At 44.3% G+C, this 20758-nt stretch overlaps 1 protein-coding gene and 1 pseudogene across 2 annotated transcripts; both read left to right on the forward strand.

The window, feature by feature from the left end:
- Positions 1-1096: 1096 nt before the first annotated feature.
- LOC111846497 (immunoglobulin lambda-1 light chain-like) lies at positions 1097-19608 on the forward strand. 2 transcript variants are annotated; one of them, XM_072705014.1, is made up of 4 exons: positions 1097-1189; positions 1268-1593; positions 18249-18282; positions 19063-19608. In XM_072705014.1, the coding sequence occupies exons 1-4, from the start codon at positions 1150-1152 to the stop codon at positions 19380-19382; spliced, it is 720 nt and encodes a 239-aa protein (XP_072561115.1). In that variant the 5' UTR covers positions 1097-1149; the 3' UTR covers positions 19383-19608. The 2 variants fall into 2 exon arrangements, with proteins under 2 accessions (XP_072561115.1, XP_072561116.1); XM_072705015.1 differs by lacking the exons at positions 1097-1189; positions 1268-1593 and adding exons at positions 16683-16773; positions 16870-17189.
- On the forward strand, positions 13319-14111 carry LOC111833332 (uncharacterized; annotated as a pseudogene).
- Positions 19609-20758: the final 1150 nt, after the last annotated feature.

Below are 20758 nucleotides of genomic sequence, written 5' to 3' on the forward strand. Positions count from 1 at the left end.
TTGAGTTTAGCTAGGCTTAGTATCACATCAACCTCAGTTATACATATACTGGTTTAAGAAGTTTAATAATGTGCCACAAAATGCTGTAATGTTTTTGAATGATGTACTTTTATCAGTTTAGGAAAGTTGACTGACTTCTAAACTGATTTAGTGCCATTAAGGACACAAACTGTGAGTCCAAGGTGAGACCATAACACCTTATGAAGTATAAAAATGAACCTTGTAAGCAATGCTGGGTGAATTTTAACCCTGCTACTCTATTTACTGATCAGGTCCATGTGAACAGGGTATGCAGTTCTCTGAATAAACAAGAATAAGAAGAAAAGGAACATTTTCCATCTTTTACTAAACTGAAACACCCTGTGATTCGAATAAACTGATAGTGTTACCTTAACAATATGCAATCAAAAACAAACCTTGAGCCAATCGAATGAACATTACTTTTTATAGACATAATTTTGGAAACAAATTAAAATAACGTCATTACAATATAATATGGGTTTGTCTTCAGAGCTGTTACAAAAATATCAGACTATCAAATGTTCCATGAATGAGCTGCTTGAATAGGTTTTCATTGCTCTATCAGCCATGCGAGTCCTGCTACTGATGTTAAGCGGAACAAGATGGCCGCCCTGGAGCTGAAACAGAGACACACCTGCTGGCTCTTCTCATGCTATTTATGTCTGTATGTAAATAAGGGAGTGAGATGAGCTCCTTTCAGGTCAGGGAGAGATGGGACCTTTACTGGCAGCAACCTGCAGGTTCCTCATGTTGCTGCTGTAAGGTTGTATTAGATTGATTACATGTACAGTATTCTGATGTCCTTCAAACTCTGTGTTACAGGATGCAGATGATCACTGCAGTAAGTAGTTGTAGTTATTCTCAAGTCACTTTTTAAATCAACATAACTTGTAATCATAAAGCACATCCTGGATCATTTGAAGTGCCTTTTTAAGCAACTTTACAACATTCTGACAACTGACAGCGGTTGGCTGTTTTTGACACTGACTCTGATTGGCTGGGAGCACAGGCCCCGCCCTCTCCATCCCCCTCTTAAATCTGGGCCCTGCTGCTGCCTCTCTCCTCATACTGTGACCTGCTCATATCTCAGCTGGACAGTGAGGACTCTGCACTCCACACGCTGACAACATGCTTCTGAAAATCTGCACTCTCATCACTGCTCTCTCATGTAAGAAATCAATCAAAACACTTTTTGTAGCACTGTAAGTCTGTTATATGATCTTTTAATGATGATTTTATTTGTCAGGTGTGAGTGGTGTGACAGTGGTTACCCAGAAGCCTCCTGCTCTGACAGTGAATCAAGGAGGGACAGTGACTATGGACTGTAACCTTGGGACAGTCACTAACAGTGCTGCTCGCTGGTACAAGCAGGTCCCAGGTGGAGTTCCCCAGTTTGTGTTGAATTATTACCATGGATCGAGCTCCCCCACCTATGGGACAGGCTTCTCCTCCAGCCGCTTCACATCAAACCATCAGAGTAAATCAGATTATCGGTTGATCATCAACACCGTGGAGGTTGGAGACTCAGCAGTTTATTACTGTAACACATGGGACGGCTCTGCTAATGAACATGTATCACAGTTATTTACACCATGACAAAAACCTCCCTGCTTAATATTTTCAGTTCTGCTTTTATAGCTGTTGAAAATACACATACAAACCTTTATCGTTAAAAAACGCGGGTACATATATCGGATTTCATTAGGCCTGCATTTAAGAATATTCACCCAACCCATTTTTTCAGAATAACATAAAACTGAAGATTCAAACAATCTGTTGAAATGTATAAACAGCTACTTTATTAATACTGTCCATCCATCCATCCATCCATCCATTATCTCCCGCTGAATCTGAGGTCGGGTCGCGGGGGCAGCAGTCTGAGCAGGGAAACCCAGACTTCCCTCTCCCCGGCCACTTCATCCAGCTCCTCTGGGGGAATCCCGAGGCGTTCCCAGGCCAGCCGAGAGACATAGACCATCCAGCGTGTCCTGGGTCTTCCCCAGGGCCTCCTCCCAGTGGGACTTGCCCGGAACACCTAACCAGGGAGTCGTCCAGGAGGCATTCTAATCAGATGCCCGAGCCACCTCATCTGGCTCCTTTCAATGCAGAGGAGCAGCGGGTCTACTCTCCCGAATGACCGAGCTCCTTACCCTATCTCTAAGGGAGAGCCCAGCCACCCTGTGGAGGAAACTCATTTCGGCTGTCAGAGCTCCAGAGGTCCTCTGTGGAGAGAGGAGAACCTTCCAGAAGGACAACCATCTCTGCAGCAATCCACCAATCAGGCCTGTATGGTAGAGTGGCCAGACGGAAGCCACTCCTTAGTAAAAGGCGCATGGCAGCCCACCTTGAGTTTGCCAAAAGGCACCTGAAGGACTCTCAGACCATGAGAAACAAAATTCTCGGGTCTGATGAGACAAAGATTGAGCTCTTTGGTGTGAATGCCTGGCGTCATGTTTGGAGGAAACCAGGTACCACTCACCACCAGGCCAATACCATCCCTACAGTGAAACATGGTGGTGGCAGCATCATGCTGTGGGGATGTTTTTCAGTGGCAGGAACTGGGAGACTAGTCAGGATATAGGGAAAGATGAATGCAGCAATATACAGAGACATCCTGGATGAAAACCTGCTCCAGAGCGCTATTGACCTCAGACTGGGGGGACGACCCTAAGCACAGAGCCAAGATATCAAAGGAGTGGCTTCAGGACAACTCTGTGGATGTCCTTGAGTGGCCCAGCCAGAGCCCAGACTTGAATCTGATTGAACATCTCTGGAGAGATCTTAAAATGGCTGTGCATCGACGCGTCCCATCCAATGATGGAGCTTGAGAGGTGCTGCAAAGAGGAATGGGCCAAACTGCCCATGGATAGGTGTGCCAAGCTTGTGGCATCATATTCAAAAAGACTTGAGGCTGTAATTGCTGCCGAAGGTGCCTCAACAAAGTATTGAGCAAAGGCTGTGAATACCTATGTACAGGTGATTTCTCAGTTTTTTTATTTTTAATAAATTTGCAAAAATCTCAAGTAAACTTTTTTCACGTTGTCATTATGGGGTGTTGTGTGTAGAATTTTAAGGGGAAAAATGAATTTAATCCATTTTGGAATAAGGCTGTAGCATAACAAAATGTGGAAAAAGGGATGCGCTGTGAATACTTTCCAGATGCACTGTATCTCCTATGTTGACTGTCATAGGTTTATGCTGACATAAAGTTGTATTATGACACTTTTTTCATTCAAGTGACATAAAAGGTTATGAGACTGACTCTTCACTTCCACATTTCAGGGCTCATTCCTGCTATGCATTTTGTGTTGCACTTTTCACCAACTCACATGTCCTGCGATCCGGTAGATACATAGAAAGCTATGTATGATGTACATATAAATATAAATGCACTCCAAAGCGTTTATACGCATTTTTTTTTACTGCCCTTTTACTCACAAAGACTTGACATCCTGGTATAAGAAAAGGAATTTCTTTTCTGCCTGGAGCCCTCAATTTATCAAGATGTCCAGCACACCCTGCAACATGTGACATCGCCACTACCAATGACGTCCGTGCATCCAGCTCGCCGTTCTGCCAGTGTCATCTTCCTTGTATGACCCACTCCCTGCCTTCTGGCTGCCTGGTGATTGGAGGGAGTGGTGGCACCGGCTTGTCATCTCCCCTCTGCTCCCCGTTTGTGTTTCAGACTTAACTGTATTTGACTCTCCCTGCCGGCCCCTGGAGGATGGGCTCCCCCTTTGAGTCTGGTCCCTCCCAAGGTTTCTTCCTTCTAGGGAGTTTTTCCTTGCCACTGTCGCCTATGGCTTACTCACTGGGGGCTTTGGGTGGGGATGCTGTAAAGCGCTTTGGGACAATGTAATGTTGTGATAATGCGCTATACAAAAATAAATTTGTTGTTGTTGTTGTTCTGCTAGAGTCCGGTTACATCTCTCCAGTAACCCATCGCTCCATGGATGTAATAGGGTAGTGTGAGTATTGTGAATGCCCAGCCTCTTGCACATATACTCATGACTCAAAATTGTGACCCTGGTCACTGTTTATGGACTCTGGCACTCCTAACTGGCTGAACATCCCCTCCAGCAGTGTGTCTGCAATGGTCTCTACCTCCTGATCAGGCAATGCATAAGCCCCTGGCCTTTTGATGAGATGAGACAAGATAGATCTTTATTGTCACTATTATAAAAACAGTGAAAAAACAGTACAGCAGCTCTCTGTTTAGCAGCATAAGTTAACGTAATAAATAAGAAATAAGAACAACACACAAAAAGAAACAGCTCTCTGGTGGAATCTCCCAGTGTAAATATCCTTGGGGGGGGGGGGGGTAGTACTGTTTCAATTACCTGCTCTGCAACCCTTACCACCGGCTGCAGGCTCTTTCTGTCTTCCTCAGTGCAGCTACTAAACCACACTATGCAGCAGAAGGTCAGGAGGCTCTCAATGGTAGAGCAGTAAAAATTGATCAGCAGCTGTTGAGGGAGGTGGGCCTGACGCATCTTCCTGAGGAAGTACATTCTTTGTTGTGCCTTCCCCGCCTGGTGAGAGATGTTTGTGGACCAGGTGAGGTCGGCAGAGATGTGGACCCCTAGGAGCTCTCCACCCTCTCTGCCTCTTCTCCGACGATGTAGAGGGCAGAGTGCTCAGCCCGCTTGGCTCTCCTGAAGTCCACTATCATCTCTCTGGTCTTGGATGTATTCAGTTCCAGATTATTGCTGTCACACCATTGCCTCAGCTGCTGAACCTCATCCCTGTACGCTGATTTGTTGATGTCAATCAGCCCTACAATCGTGGCGTAGTCAGCAAATTTGACGATGGTGTTGCTGGTGTGAATAGGAAAACAGTTGAAAGTGAAAAGGGAATAGAGGAGGGGACTGAGAACACACCCCTGCGGCTTGCCTGTATTCAGGATGAGAGTGGAGTGAAAACACAAAAAACAAAAAGAAAACTGCTAAGTCTCGAGGAGCGCCGGGCCACTACGACTACTCGCGCCGCCTTCTTGCAACAACAAGCCATAAAATAGTACATTGTAGACAATATAAAATGGTTCCCATGATCTGAACTCAGAAAAGAGCCCAACACATCCACCTCAACCCTCTCCATGGGAGAGCCCACAGGGAACTGCTGCAGGGGGGCATGTGACTGACCTTGCATCCCTTTCTGGGGAGTACAGGGATCACACTGGTAACAAAAAACTTCCAAGTCCTTCCTCAGCAGCCCCCAGTAGGAACACTGCCTAACATGCTGGAGTGTCTTGGTAACACCAAAGTGCACAGCCCCATGAGCAGCCCGGAGGACCCTCTCACACCAGGACTTGGGGACGACCACTCGCTCTCTCTCTTCTGCCATGGCAGACTCAGTCCAGACTGGCTGTAGCGCCCCATCACACAGCCATAAAGCCCCAAGCTTAGCCCACAAGCCTTTTGTGGTAGGCGAGAGAGCAGCCACCTCCTCTCAGGGCGACTGCTGCTGATCTCGGACTCACTGGAACACAGGTTGCAGGTCCATGTCTCTTTCTTGCTGCTGCCCCCACTCTGCCATCTTCCCCAGCTGCTCTGCCTAGATCCCTAACTCATCAGATGGCACTTCAGCAGGTGAACTTTCAAACCTGCTGCAATCACCCTGGTCAATGCAAGCGTAAAGCCCTCAGAACACTCTGGAAGGAGCTGCCTAAGGGAGATCAGTATCGATCTCATCCTATCAGCATGCATCATTTGAGTTTGATGTTACTTTGTGTCATTTTTGTGTCGTTTCTAATGCTTATTTAGCATAAATGTCACAGTTTCTGTTGTGTGATGGGAAACTGACACATGGAAGTGTCGTTGTTCCCCTTTTCTCTCCATACCCTTATAAATGAATAATCTATAACTTTGCTTGTATATTAATTACTACATTTTTTTTTACTAATGAATGAAAATTAAATGCAACTAAATTTGTCTTTAAAAATGAAATTTAAATGACAGCTAATAGATGACACCCTGTCAGTCAAAATGATGAACAAAAAAAATCTAACACAACATCTGGTCATTACATTACATAGGCATTTATATTAGTCTTATATGTTCTAAAGTGTAACTCACTTAAGGGTAAAAAAAACTGTCATGTTGCAGTTATTACTGTGTCATGATATTATACAGACATTCATGCAAATGTTGCAAACTGCAATTAAAAATGCAACTCACAGAGAAGATACAAAATTACTGCTGTTAGTATCAAAGTACAGTCAAACCTTGGATTGCGAGTAACTTGGTTTGCGAGTGTTTTGCAAGACGAGCAAAAATTTATACATTTTAACTTGATCAACGAGCGAGGTCTTTCAATACGAGTATACGCTTTGTCTGCCTATAGACACGTAAACACAACTGAGCCAATGGTTCTTCTCTCTCTTGCTGTGGGATTGTGGGTAATCGTCTCCCATGCTCGGTATCGGTCTGCATGCCTCACTCATATAGTCAAAATTTAGTAGAAAAGCACCACCCGAATAAGGGCGTAGCAGTGCGAGCGATGAATCTGTTTAACGACAATGCAATGTCCACATTTCCACGAAATCGAAAAGGAGGCAAAAGTGGCTATCATTGGATAGGTTCCTTGTTAAAGTTGCACAAAAAGAAAAAGATTCCAGTGAGCCAACAGATACCAGTGATTCTGTTATAGTAAAAGTCGTCCTACAAAATAACCCTCCTCTCCTCCTCTCTCTCATCTCCCTCACACCATCCACGATTCTTTTCAAAGGTAAAGTGCAGCTTAATTTGTTTTATGTATTTTTACTTTATATTTTGTATTAATCATTTAATATGAATATCTTTGGATTGTGGAATGAATCATCTGAGTTTCCATTATTTCTAATAGGAAAATTCGCTTTGAAATACGAGTGCTTTGGATTACAAGCACGTTTCCGGAACTAATTATGCTCGCAATCCAAGGTTTTACTGTATTCCCCACAAGTCAATGTAGTGCCTTACACACAGGTTCCATGTAAGGAGATACTGCAGGGCATCCTTTTGATGCATATACCTGCATCACATGGGTGACAGTCTGGAAAAGTTCTGGGTTCACTCAAACTTCATTAATTTATCATCCCCGATTCATTATAATTTTGTCCATGGAAGGAAACAAGAGATCCTGGAGGAAACTCACAACAGACACAGGAAGAACATGTAAGATATGCACAAACAGAACCACAGTCGACATAGGTGATATGTCAGCTTGACACAGGAGTTGGCAATGTCAGAATTTATGACATTTGGAACAAATGCTTGTGTCAAGATAGGTCAGCTGTCATGAAAAGCCTATGTTGGTGTCATATACCCTTTATAGAGCACCCCTTAGTAAAGTGTTACCTAAGAATTAATACTGTCAATTTCATTTTAAAAATCACATTAACGGCATATAATGGTGTTTGACATCCTAAGTAGTTTGACGGAGAGAACCACGTCATACTGGGTTGCAATTTGTGGTTCTCCTTCTAAAAGATGGATGGAATTTTGAAGGACAGGAAGACACCTGAAATTTATGGAAGATTAAAGTTATTTCCTTAGAAAGAAAAACCATCAAACAAATACAGTTCCTTTGAATTTCTGTTCAACGGCACTGGGGCTAGATTTGCGTTCATACGAAACAGACTAGTATTTCAGATACATCTGGAAGAAAGGACAGGTGAAACCGACAACAGCTAAATTCATCATGTACTCTCATTGATCTGGATTAGCCAATGAGGAACATTTTCCACTTGTGCAAAGATTAATTGACTGGCTTAGGCGTGACAGATCTTTGCTCAGATCCCAGCAATAATTAGCAAATATGGCATAAGATACCACTAAACTTAGTCCTTCAACTATGGATTATATGTTTGGAAACACGGTGATTTAAAGATTAATATGTAAGGCTGGAGGCCTTGCAGGCCCCGTCGATCTGAGCTCTGGCAAGCCTTTAATGCTTCACCCAGTGTCCTGAAGCAAAGGTCCACCGGCTCCAACAAGACTGGACCCAAATCACCTGATCACCACATCAAAAGGGACACCTCACCCCCACTGGGCGGCCAGAACCCCGCAGCCAAATTCCAGTGATAAGGCACAGATGCATCCTACATTCACTAACTCACACTAACACAGGAGGTATACATTAGAGACACATACACCCATGTTGGGTCTCGTTTGAATGGTCACAGTACGACGGGCACAATACTCTCAACCTTAAAGCGGCATGTGTTCACATAAGAGAAATATAGAAAGTAAGACTAAACCCACCAAAGTGGAGGATCTTATCACCTGGTAGAACAAAGGCGTTGTCACGGTCCCCCTAAAGCAATTTGATTGGCTGAGGGTCTGAGAATTGATAAGATCAACAGTTCTCCAAGACACACACACAAGATCAGGGCAGGCCCTAAAATAATCAATCACAACCTTTGATACAACCTGTCACCTGGTTTGGAATACTTAAGGAAGAGCTCCAGAGTAGCACGGGGAGTCACTCTGTAATCAGAGCTCCCACATAGTGCTGTATGAATCTTCATCTGTAATCAGATAGTTTCTGCAGTTACTATGTGTCCACTCAGCTGAGATATGGAATTGTTATATACTTTTAATTGGATTATATACTATATATTATATTATATATTATATATATATATAGGAATTGTGGCCACATGTTAAAATGATTGCAACACTAGATTTGGTTAAATTGGTGTAATGTATATTAATTGTGAATAACCTGTGTTTTGATTACTTCTTGGCTGTCTGATTTTGCTGAACCTCTGCATGTTCCTCAGAGACTGGGGTTATTCTAACACTCTCTTGCAGCCTCAGAATCGACCCCGTTCTACGAGACCCGATGCGGCTGCCCAAGTTGAGTTACGGTGTATGCCGGCTCAGCCTCTGAGGTGCGCACACGCTGGGTTACGGCACAAGGTCCGGTTCAGCCTCTGAGGCACGCACACGCTGGGTTACGGTAGATCGTCCCAGCCTCTGAGGCATGCACACGCTGAGTTCCGACTCAAAGTCCGGCTCAGCCTCTGAGGTGCGCACACGCTGGGTTACGGTAATAGACCGGCCCAGCCTCTGAGGCGTACACACGCTGAGTTACGGCACAAAGTCCGGCCCAGCCTCTGAGGCGTGCACACGCTGAGTTACGGCAGACATCGGCTTAACCTCTGTGGCCCTCACTAGCTCGGATTCGGCAATGGTCAGCTGAGCCTCTGGGGCGTTAAGGGCCGCCGGGTCATGACGGGTATCCAGGCTAGCATTGTATTACCTTGTAGTGGTTGTCCAACATCTAAACCTACATAGCAGAGTCACGGATCGCCTTATCGGCCGAGGCGAATCCGATGCGCCCCATCGTCCGGGATTAGTGGGAGTTCAGCAATAGAAGGCACAGCCCAGAAGTAATCTAAATAACAGACATGTCATGACTAAACTTGCCAATAAAGATCTTTACTTAAAATGGAGTCAGATGTAATTTGGTCTTTACCTACAACGGGTAAGTAACTTTACAGAAGCGCTCGGAAGGATCCACACGCATTTCAAGCCTTCGGCTGTCCTATTGGATTCCGCCATTGGGCCAGTGGACGGTTCCCCTACAATTTGGTGACCCCGACGTGATCTCGCGAGAGCCGATCCAGACCAGCGAGTGACGTCCATCCAGCGCCGATTTCGAACATCCCCAAGGAAGTGCCCAGCGTGCAGAAGATGAGGTTTGGTGCACTCATTCTCTCTCTGCAGCTTTGGTAAGTATAAAGCTTAATTATTTATAAATGAAGTGTCGAGGGAAAGCAAACCACATTCCATATAGACACATAGTGTAGAATGGGCCGGCATACCCAAAGTCAGATCGGAGATCGTAGAAATCCGGTGGAGGGAAGATTTAGAAAATAAGACATGGCTAGTCAGGGATATGGCAGTGGAGAGACTGACGAGGAGGTGATTCCCTTGCGTGTGTCTTAAGGGCACTCTGGTTCGCCTGCATGCCAAAGGTTTAGGGCTGAGTTTGGATAACATCCAGATCCTCTACCGGTATACCGTTGAAGGACAATGGCTAGGGTCCAGAGCAAAATACCGCAGTATATTTACTTCGCTGCAATGATCTTGCAGCCCTCACGGAGAAAAGAACGGACCTTAGATAGTGTGTGAAGCTTAGAAACAGCACAGTCAGTTGAGTTAAAACGGCTCAGGGCGCAAGTGGATAGTTTCGCATATGAAAAGCAGAGCTGGGGATGCCAAGGTGAGGCCTTAGAAATAAATAAATAATAATAATAATAAATAATAATAATAATAATAGTTATAATAATAACGAAGCTTGAGAAAGAGCTTCGACTGAAGCATAATTATACGTCAGCCATAGACGATCATTGCGGTGATGCCAGGTTCCCAGTGGCCGTCATCCGACAGGAAATATATAATGCTGGGTACTTCAACCTACCAGGCTATAGTGAGGATGAGGAGTTGGCCGCACTAACACACAGAACCCGAGAGATGTCTGTGGAAGAAGCTCGTAGCCGAGCATCTGTAGTGTTACCCAGACAGAAGGGGAATCCGGCCAGATCTCCGAGCCCCGTAAGTGACGCTCACTATCGGCCCCATAGACCAGGAGAACCAAAGCGCCGTAGTCCTATAATGACACGGCTGCAATCGGGTACAATGCCCCAAAAATCAGTCAGAGTAGCTGTCCTGAAAATGATGATAGATGCAGACAATGATGTCACAGTGATTAGTCACCCTTTAACATGCGACAAACACGCGAGATACAGGGAGGTGGTCAGTATACTGCCCAGATAAGAATCGTTTCAGCCATACTGGGACAAGCTCATGCTACAGGCTTCGGTGTACAACCTCGAGCCCAGGGATATGTGGCAAATAGCCTTGCTCACCATTCCGAGGAGCTCCAGTCTAAAATGTCGGCAGAGTTAAAGTCCGGGTGTATTATAATTAAACAGAACAACAATGCAGATAAGGATGTGTGTAGCTAACTCAAAGAGGCCCTCCTCGAGCTGAGGGGGCCGGCGCATGCAGCTTGGCATAAGATACTGGACATTAAACAAGCCAGTAAAGAGCCATTTGAAACTTATGCTGAGCGCAGGTGAATATCTTTTATAGAACATTCATGTATGGAGGAAGCCCACCGCGATCAAGAAGTTTTAATACAACTCTTGAAAAATAATGCGGGACACCACATCCAACAAGTGATGAGTAATGGAAGGGATCCTCCGGAGAACACCTATAAAGCATTAGTGAAATGGGCATCTAAAATAGAGGACAGGCTTTAACCAAGTAAAACACGACTGATAGCTACAACCCAGTGGTTGGCAGAGGGTAATGGCCCAGAGGCACGGAGGCCCCAGTGTCATGTAAGATCCATCAGAGGACAAGTCATAGCACTGAGGACTGCTTTAAAATTAAACGGAAGCATCATTATCCAACAGCAGGTCTCTGCAACAGAAACCAGGGGGGGCATACTGATAAACCCTTCTATGACCAGAAACACACTGAAGGGAAGTAGTCAGATTCAAATGACATATCTGATTCACTGTAGTCTGAATTGGCAGCCCTGTTAGAAAAATACAAGCCACCGCAATAGGGGTGTGTGGCCTCCATCGTGCTAGGGAGTATTATGGTCAGCGAGAACCGGACCAAAGTAAAAGTTAATCTTGGATGTTGATTAGTGCACGCTCTCATTGATACCGGGGCAGCTTATTCTCATACTGATATTCCCCTGCCATGTATAAGCGCAACCATACAAATTAAGGACATCAGTGGCCCGCAATGGCATCAGATGTGGAGGCAGGGTGCAGAGCATGTGACGTGCGTGCCACCATCAACCAGGGCAAACCAGGCCACACTAAATTGCACAGACCAGATCCCCATGGGTGGATTTACAAATAGATTTCATTGGTCTGCTACCCAGTGCCAAAAGGGGGGTGTCGGTATTGCCACATAATTGATAAATTCTCAAAGTGGGTTGAAGCCATTCCCACAGGCAATAATACTACAAACACAGTGGCACGATCGCTAGCGAACCAAATCATCCCACTATGGGGCACTAAGGCAAACTGAATCTGATGTGGGCACTCATTTCACAGGACAGGTAATGCGAGAGGTGTCTAAGCAGACGGGCCTCAGGCTGGGGCAAAGAGAGAACTCAACTTAGTATGCGGAAGATGGGGGTGGAGACACTTTAAGGGGCCATTCACATCTCATGAGACACCATTGAAGGAAACAGTTATATGGCCCCCGGAGTAGCTCCGGAACCAAATTATGCCACACGGATTTGTTTTAAGACAGAATCCACCCATATTCCCTATTGTAATATAACCGGATACATACATCTTCCATCAGAAGTTTACAATCTCACAACCTGGTATAAACTCAAGAACATCCCAGACTTAATCCATGGAAAATTATATGCCATACACAAACAGAGAAACAATGGTCTAGATCCGAGAAAGTGTTACAACACTCGGGAACTAGAACCTGTACCAGTGCACCCACTCAGAAACCCATAACACCACTAGCATGTGATATACAGGGCTCTTCTTCAATCTAACCTCCCCGGCAGAGAGCAACAACAGATCCAAGGCATTCAAATGGACAAGCCGGAGAGAGAGGGGACATACTGTGTTGGACAATGCAAGACCAGCATGACCGACTACACCAGCCCCCAGAACTGTTCATGGACTGTGTTTCAACCTCACCACATGCAGATACCATAAGCCTACTCAGTGTGCTAAGGTATACTCTGCTCTTTCTGAAGGACTCATCAAAGGAAATGTGGATAAAACTGTATTACACAATGTTAACTTAAGTGATGGTCCATGTAATGTATAATATCTCCTACCTGTTGCCTGCATATTTAAAACATAGGAACGCTAAGGATAAAACATATACCTGGTTACAGACACGCCTCGAGGATCTGATCTCTGATTACAAGAGCCGGCTTGCAGTCCAAGTGTCACCTAGGCGGCCAAACGCGACTTATTCGCAGGCATAACTGGATTTTTGAATCAGGAAATTCTACTGCAAATAGCTATAGAATAACGGGACAATCCCAGTATACAGCATGGTTGGCTAATCAGATAGCCACCAGCGTCCAAAATATCACCAGTAGCAATGAGAACCTCATTGAAGCAGTAAAGTCACAAACACTCTTAGCACTTCGCAAAGCGCTCTTAAATCAGATGCAACTCCTCGAGTCTGATGTAACCTGCCGAGCATATGTACAAGATTTATTTGAACAATAGAATATTCAGAATTATTAACCACTTTAATGATGTAATATTAGAAATGAATGTATTAGTTATATATGACTCTTTGTAAAATTCCCTCCAAGTAATCCAGACCAAGTGTATCCAAATTCTACCACTATACGCTCCCTCGGAACTGTAGTGAAGGACCAGGTGATTAATTGGGATCATCTTATGCGATACATGATGCTGAAAGGGACTGAGAGCCTATTACCACTCGTACCTGTTACCATGAGACCTCTCATTACATAATTTGCACCTGTAACACAATACAGCCCTTCTCACATAATGACACCAAACTGATCAACATACACTCGCTACATGGTCATGCTGATGCAGTTAAGGTCACATACACACAGTGGTGTATCATCAGTGAGATGAACTCGGTCACATACGGAGGACTTGCATATCTAGCCAATCACACCTTCTGCCTGGAGATAACCAAGGACTTCACCATGGGTCACATCAGAATCCCAGGGAGAGTGACACTAGAGACTGACGTCTCCCCATGGTGGGACGACACCCTCCATGAAGAGAGCATCCGAGCCAAGACCAAAGCCATGGATCTGGTAGAGCAGGTTATCTTGAAGACTGAAAATCATCTCCATCAAGCACAAGTGGAGGCTAACTCAGCAAAAAGGACTGCAAAGATTCTGACCAACGCCCCACTCGCTCAGCCGAGTATGTGTACACATGGTAGGACTGGGTGCTTCAAACATGTGTTAACACAAGTGGCCCATGTGCATCATCGTGTGGGTGCAAACATTACAGAAGTTGGATCCCTAGAAGATTATCCGGGGCCCAGGCAGTGACCCTCTGTGGGACAAGGGTCTGTCCCAAGGGGCCAAGGGGGGAACTGTAAGGCTGGAGGCCTTGCAGGCCCCGTCGATCTGAGCTCTGGCAAGCCTTTAATGCTTCACCCAGTGTCCTGAAGCAAAGGTCCACCGGCTCCAACAAGACTGGACCCAAATCACCTGATCACCACATCAAAAGGGACACCTCACCCCCACTGGGCGGCCAGAACCCCGCAGCCAAATTCCAGTGATAAGGCCTGGCCGCATCAAGACACAGATGCATCCTACATTCACTAACTCACACTAACACAGGAGGTATACATTAGAGACACATACACCCATGTTGGGTCTCGTTTGAATGGTCACAGTACGACGGGCACAATACTCTCAACCTTAAAGCGGCATGTGTTCACATAAGAGAAATATAGAAAGTAAGACTAAACCCACCAAAGTGGAGGATCTTATCACCTGGTAGAACAAAGGCGTTGTCACGGTCCCCCTAAAGCAATTTGATTGGCTGAGGGTCTGAGAATTGATAAGATCAACAGTTCTCCAAGACACACACACAAGATCAGGGCAGGCCCTAAAATAATCAATCACAACCTTTGATACAACCTGTCACCTGGTTTGGAATACTTAAGGAAGAGCTCCAGAGTAGCACGGGGAGTCACTCTGTAATCAGAGCTCCCACATAGTGCTGTATGAATCTTCATCTGTAATCAGATAGTTTCTGCAGTTACTATGTGTCCACTCAGCTGAGATATGGAATTGTTATATACTTTTAATTGGATTATATACTATATATTATATTATATATTATATATATATATAGGAATTGTGGCCACATGTTAAAATGATTGCAACACTAGATTTGGTTAAATTGGTGTAATGTATATTAATTGTGAATAACCTGTGTTTTGATTACTTCTTGGCTGTCTGATTTTGCTGAACCTCTGCATGTTCCTCAGAGACTGGGGTTATTCTAACACTCTCTTGCAGCCTCAGAATCGACCCCGTTCTACGAGACCCGATGCGGCTGCCCAAGTTGAGTTACGGTGTATGCCGGCTCAGCCTCTGAGGTGCGCACACGCTGGGTTACGGCACAAGGTCCGGTTCAGCCTCTGAGGCACGCACACGCTGGGTTACGGTAGATCGTCCCAGCCTCTGAGGCATGCACACGCTGAGTTCCGACTCAAAGTCCGGCTCAGCCTCTGAGGTGCGCACACGCTGGGTTACGGTAATAGACCGGCCCAGCCTCTGAGGCGTACACACGCTGAGTTACGGCACAAAGTCCGGCCCAGCCTCTGAGGCGTGCACACGCTGAGTTACGGCAGACATCGGCTTAACCTCTGTGGCCCTCACTAGCTCGGATTCGGCAATGGTCAGCTGAGCCTCTGGGGCGTTAAGGGCCGCCGGGTCATGACGGGTATCCAGGCTAGCATTGTATTACCTTGTAGTGGTTGTCCAACATCTAAACCTACATAGCAGAGTCACGGATCGCCTTATCGGCCGAGGCGAATCCGATGCGCCCCATCGTCCGGGATTAGTGGGAGTTCAGCAATAGAAGGCACAGCCCAGAAGTAATCTAAATAACAGACATGTCATGACTAAACTTGCCAATAAAGATCTTTACTTAAAATGGAGTCAGATGTAATTTGGTCTTTACCTACAACGGGTAAGTAACTTTACAGAAGCGCTCGGAAGGATCCACACGCATTTCAAGCCTTCGGCTGTCCTATTGGATTCCGCCATTGGGCCAGTGGACGGTTCCCCTACAAATATGCAGCTTGGCTCATTTGACAAATATTGATGAGTATGTGACATTTTTCAGGATAGAGATAAGATCCGACTCCCCAAAATGAACTTGCTCAGGGTGAGCTTCTAAGGCTACGTTCACACTGCAGGACAAATGTAGCCCAAATCTGATTTTTTTGCTCATATGTGAGCGCATTTTTTCATTACAATGTGAACAGCACAAGTCACATGGAATCTGATTTTTTCAATTCCGATTTGGGCCACTTCAGTATGTGGTCATAAATTGGATACAGGTCTGATTTTTTGCAACGCGACCTCAGTCTGAACAGCGAAATCGGAATTCATGCGACTTTTACGTCACTCTCGATCAGCGTTCGTCACAATTCTGCGCAGGCGGAAGTCACCATATGTCCCCGTCAGAGTGCCAAACATGGAGGAGAACACAGAAGTTGGCCAGTGAAGGGACAGTGAGGTGCTGGATTTAATAAGTATTTGGGGAGATAAATCTGTTCAGGCAAACCTGGAAGGTTCATATCGTAACCAGGCAGTTTTCGAATCAATAAAGTGACGTCTTTGTTGTTTTGTGCGCACACGGGCCAGTTCAGTATAGTGAACCATTCACATTGAAATCTGATATTGGCCACATTAAAAAGGGTAATGTGAACAGGCAAACAAAAAAATATGAAGCAGGAAATCAGAATTGAGCATTAAGTCCTGCAGTGTGAATGGAGCCTTAAAGAACAATGGATGGATGGATGATAGTTTTTACTTCTTCTTGCAGCCAGAAGTTGGGGGTGTGAACTGTACATCGCATCTCTGATTGGTTGAGAACAGAAGTGCCTCCCCCTGATGTCACCAACATCCCCATATATCTCTGTGCTGCAACCTCCCTGCCCCTCACACTCCAGTCTGCTCATTGATCACAGACTGACATCATGCTGTTCACTCTGTACACCTTCATCACAGCTCTGGCATGTAAGAAACGCGCCTCCTCTCTGTTTATTTTACTTGTTCAGCGTGTTATTTGTACATTACTTTGTATTTCTTTCCTTGTGTCTTTTGCCTTCCCAGATATCAGTGGCCAAAGGATTGTCACTCAAAAACCCTCCTTACTGACTCTGAGTAAAGGAGAAACAGCCACCTTGCACTGCCAGAAACCTGAAGATGATTACAGTAATATTTACTGGTACAAGCAGGTCCCAGGAGGAGCTCCCCAGTTCGTCCTGTATTACTTCCGTACTCACAGCTCTCCCACATATGGAAGTGGATTCTCCTCCAGCCGCTTCACCTCCAGAGCCCAGTCCAACACAGATTATCAGTTAGTAATAAGCAGCGTGGAGGTGGACGACTCTGCTGTGTATTACTGTAAGAACTGGTTTAGCAATGAAGCAGTATCACAGTGATTCACACCATGACAAAAACCTGCCAGTTTCACTTCTGCTTTACTACAAATGCTGACAGAATATTATTTCAATTCAAGTTAATCACAACCATTCTTAATGCAGTTAGAGTAATAACTGCCATCAGGACCGGTGGAAGCCCAAGTGGTGCCCAAGGCAAACTTCACTGCCAGTGTCCCACCCACCTGCACACCAAGGAAATAAAGATTGTACGCTGTTTTATATAATATAAGAACGCAATAAATCTTATAATATTTAGTAACATTATACAGTAATAAATAGTAAAAATAATCACATAAATAATAATTACATAATAACAATATCTGAAATAACAGGTGATTTGCAGGAAATTCCATTTGGAGAACATTTGACATGGCATTCCCACTTGCCTCTCACTCCAATTTATGCTGCCATAGCCATATCTGCCAGATCTTACATACTGCACTCACCTGTTTGCACTCCCTCCAGTCTCCCTTACTTTGCATAATGCACTTTTTATCCCCCCCACCCCTCCTGGGCTGGCTGTGCTGCCTGGAGACCTAAAAATCAAGATATCCTACCTACTCTACTGTCTGTGATGCCTCCCTCCCCCCCTTCTGCCTGTGACGTCTCTCCTGCCGGCCCTGCTGCTGTATCACTGTTCATCCTGATGTCAGAAGCAGCACCAGCACCTGCCTGCCCTCCACATTTAGACTCGAATCTTGGACCATATAAATTTGGATTTTGTCATTTTGTTCACTTGATTTCCTCTGCTGGTCCCTGGAGGATGCCCCCCCTTTGAGTCTGGTTCCTCCCCAGGTTTCTCCCTTGTACAGGGGTTTTCCATGCCACTGTCGCCTCTGGCTTACTCACTGGGTACTTTGGGCAGAGAGAATGTAAAGTGGTTTGAAACAATGTAATGTTGCCATTATGGACTATACAAATTATTCTGAATTCAAGTGAAAAACAAAAACTGGATGAAGAGGAGCAGGGTCTCTCAGTTCCTTCCTCTCCGTACAGAAAGTGAAGAGCAGTTTTTGTACGGGTGGGTATGAGACCTGTATCACTGTGGTATTCGGACAAGGCACTAAACTGATCGTCAGCGGTAAGTACCTCTCCATTCCCATCTGCTCTGCTTCTCTTACCTAAATCTTTAGTAAAATGCTCACAGCAGTTGTTGTCTTAGATTAAGCAAGTTATAATCTGCCTCTGTAGTGGTTAATTTTATCATTAGATATATGCTTAAGAAAGTGCCTTGATACATTCATGTTGATGAAAACTTCTTGAATATGAGTTTGGATATAGCACATAGATTTTAAAGAAAAATTTGTTTATATCAGAGAGGAGAGAAATAGGGAAGAAAAGAAAAAGTATTTCAAAACTTAGACAGTAGGACCTGAGTTGTTGTATTTTAAAGCTGGTGTTCCTAAACATGAATAAATACTGAACTGTAATTTTTAAAGTCATGCTGTTAAAAATAGATCTTAAAAATATGCTAAACATATTTATATAGTTATTGTATGTCCAAATGCCTAATCATGCCATATATATTTTCTCTGTACCATACGCCATTTTAAATGATATAACTTTTGTAAGTAAGTTAATATTTAATGATTTTAGTATCAATGGCAACTTCAGTGACTGCACATTCATAATTTAAAATGATTCTTTACATTTTATTGCCTGTTATTATATTAACAAATTTTTTACCAGTAGAACAATGGCTTAAGGTTATTTAAGAGTGAAAATTAGGAGTTATTTGATATAATTTTACTGTAATTGTGTGTTGGACCAATAATATAAAATATCAAATCCTACACTGTTTGTAAATTAATCAGCAATGATTTGTAATCTATACATTTGCTGGCTCTCCTCCCTCATCCAGACCCCTCCCTGGAGGCTCCCTCACTGAGTCTCCTCCCTCCATCCAGCGAGGAGCTCAAGACAGGTAAAGCCACACTGGTTTGCCTGGCTAAGATGTCTGCTGCATTTGCCGAAGTCAGCTGGACGTACAACGGGAGCCCACTAACCGATGGAGTTTTCACCAGCTCTGCTACACAGCAGGCAGATAAAACCTTTGGTCTGAGCAGCTTCCTGAGTGTGAAGCCCTCAGAGTGGGACAGCGACGGCGTCTTTACCTGCAGAGCGACACAGGGGGCTAAATCCACAGAGGCAGAGATAAAGAAGAGCATCTGTGCCGAGTGAAAAGTGCATCTTCATTTGCCTTTCATGTATTTCCAGCTAAATCATGTTTTCTGTGACTTATCTGTAGCCAACCTTTCGGTTTATCCAATGAGGAGATTTGATATACTTAATAGTAAGTCTAATTTTTGATGATTTTCTGCATTATCTGCAGTTGTGTGTTTGTCTTGAAGCACTTGATTTAAAACTGTGCGGCTATTTAATAAAAAGCATGGCATTTAAAAGAAAACACTTTTGTGTGTGCTGGTCTTTTTCATTCAGGAAAGTAGAAGCTTAATAATGTGCCACAAAATGCTGTAATGTTTTTGAATGATGTAGTTTTATCAGTTTAGGAAAGTTAACTTACTTCTAAACTGATTTAGTGCCATTCTTAATACTGTTAAGAACAAACTGTGAGGTGAGATCATAACACCTTATGAAGTATAAAAATGAACCTTGTAAGCAATGCTGGGTGAATTTTAACCCTGCTAATCTATTTACTGATCAGGTCCATGTGAACTGGGTATGCAATGAGATTTTTCTGAATAAACGAGAATAAGAACACTTTTGCTAGATGGCAGTGTCTACAAATAAAAGGAACATTTTCCATCTTTTACTAAACTTACCCTGTGATTCGAATAAACTGATGGTGTTACCTTAACAATATACAACAATATTACGACAAACCTTGAGCCAATCGAATGAACATTACGTTTTATAGACTTAATTTTGGAAACAAATTAAAATAATGTCATTGCAATATAAAGTGGGCTTGTCTTCAGTGCTGTTAGAAAAATGTGAGACTATCAAATGGTCCATGAATGAGCTGCTTGAATAGGTTTTCATTGCTCTATCAGCCATGCGAGTCCTGCTACTGATGTTAAGCGGAACAAGATGGCCGCCCTGGAGCTGAAACTGAGAGACACCTGCTGGCTCTTCTAATGCTATTTATGTCTCTATGTAAATAAGGGAGTGAGATGAGCTCCTTTCAGGGCTGGGAGAGACGGGACCTTTATTGGCAGCAACCTGCAGGTTCCTCATGTTGCTGCTGTAAGGTTGTATTAGATTGATTACATGTACAGTATTCTGATGCCCTTCAAACTCTGTGTTACAGGATGCAGATGATCACTGCAGTAAGTACTTGAAGTTATTCTCAGGTTACCCTGTAAATCAACATAACTTATAATCATACAGCACATCCTGAATCACTAAAAGTGCCTTTTTAAGCAACTTTGCAACGTCATTCTTACAACTGACAGTGGTTGGCTGTTTTTGACACTGACTCTGATTGGCTGGGAGCACAGGCCCCGCCCTCTCCAGCCCCCTCTTAAATCTGGGCCCTGCTGCTGCCTCTCTCCTCATACTGTGACCTGCTCATATCTCAGCTGGACAGTGAGGAC

This window comes from Paramormyrops kingsleyae, chromosome 22, assembly GCF_048594095.1.
Source record: "Paramormyrops kingsleyae isolate MSU_618 chromosome 22, PKINGS_0.4, whole genome shotgun sequence".
Taxonomy (NCBI): domain Eukaryota; kingdom Metazoa; phylum Chordata; class Actinopteri; order Osteoglossiformes; family Mormyridae; genus Paramormyrops; species Paramormyrops kingsleyae.

Coding starts and splice junctions, on each gene's coding strand:
- LOC111846497 (XM_072705014.1), top strand. CDS start 1,150: ATGCTTCTGAAAATCTGCACTCTCATCACTGCTCTCTCAT. Junction 1,594..18,248: donor ACGGCTCTGCTAATGAACAT/GTATCACAGTTA, acceptor TGTATCACTGTG/GTATTCGGACAAGGCACTAA. Junction 18,283..19,062: donor CACTAAACTGATCGTCAGCG/GTAAGTACCTCT, acceptor TCCCTCATCCAG/ACCCCTCCCTGGAGGCTCCC.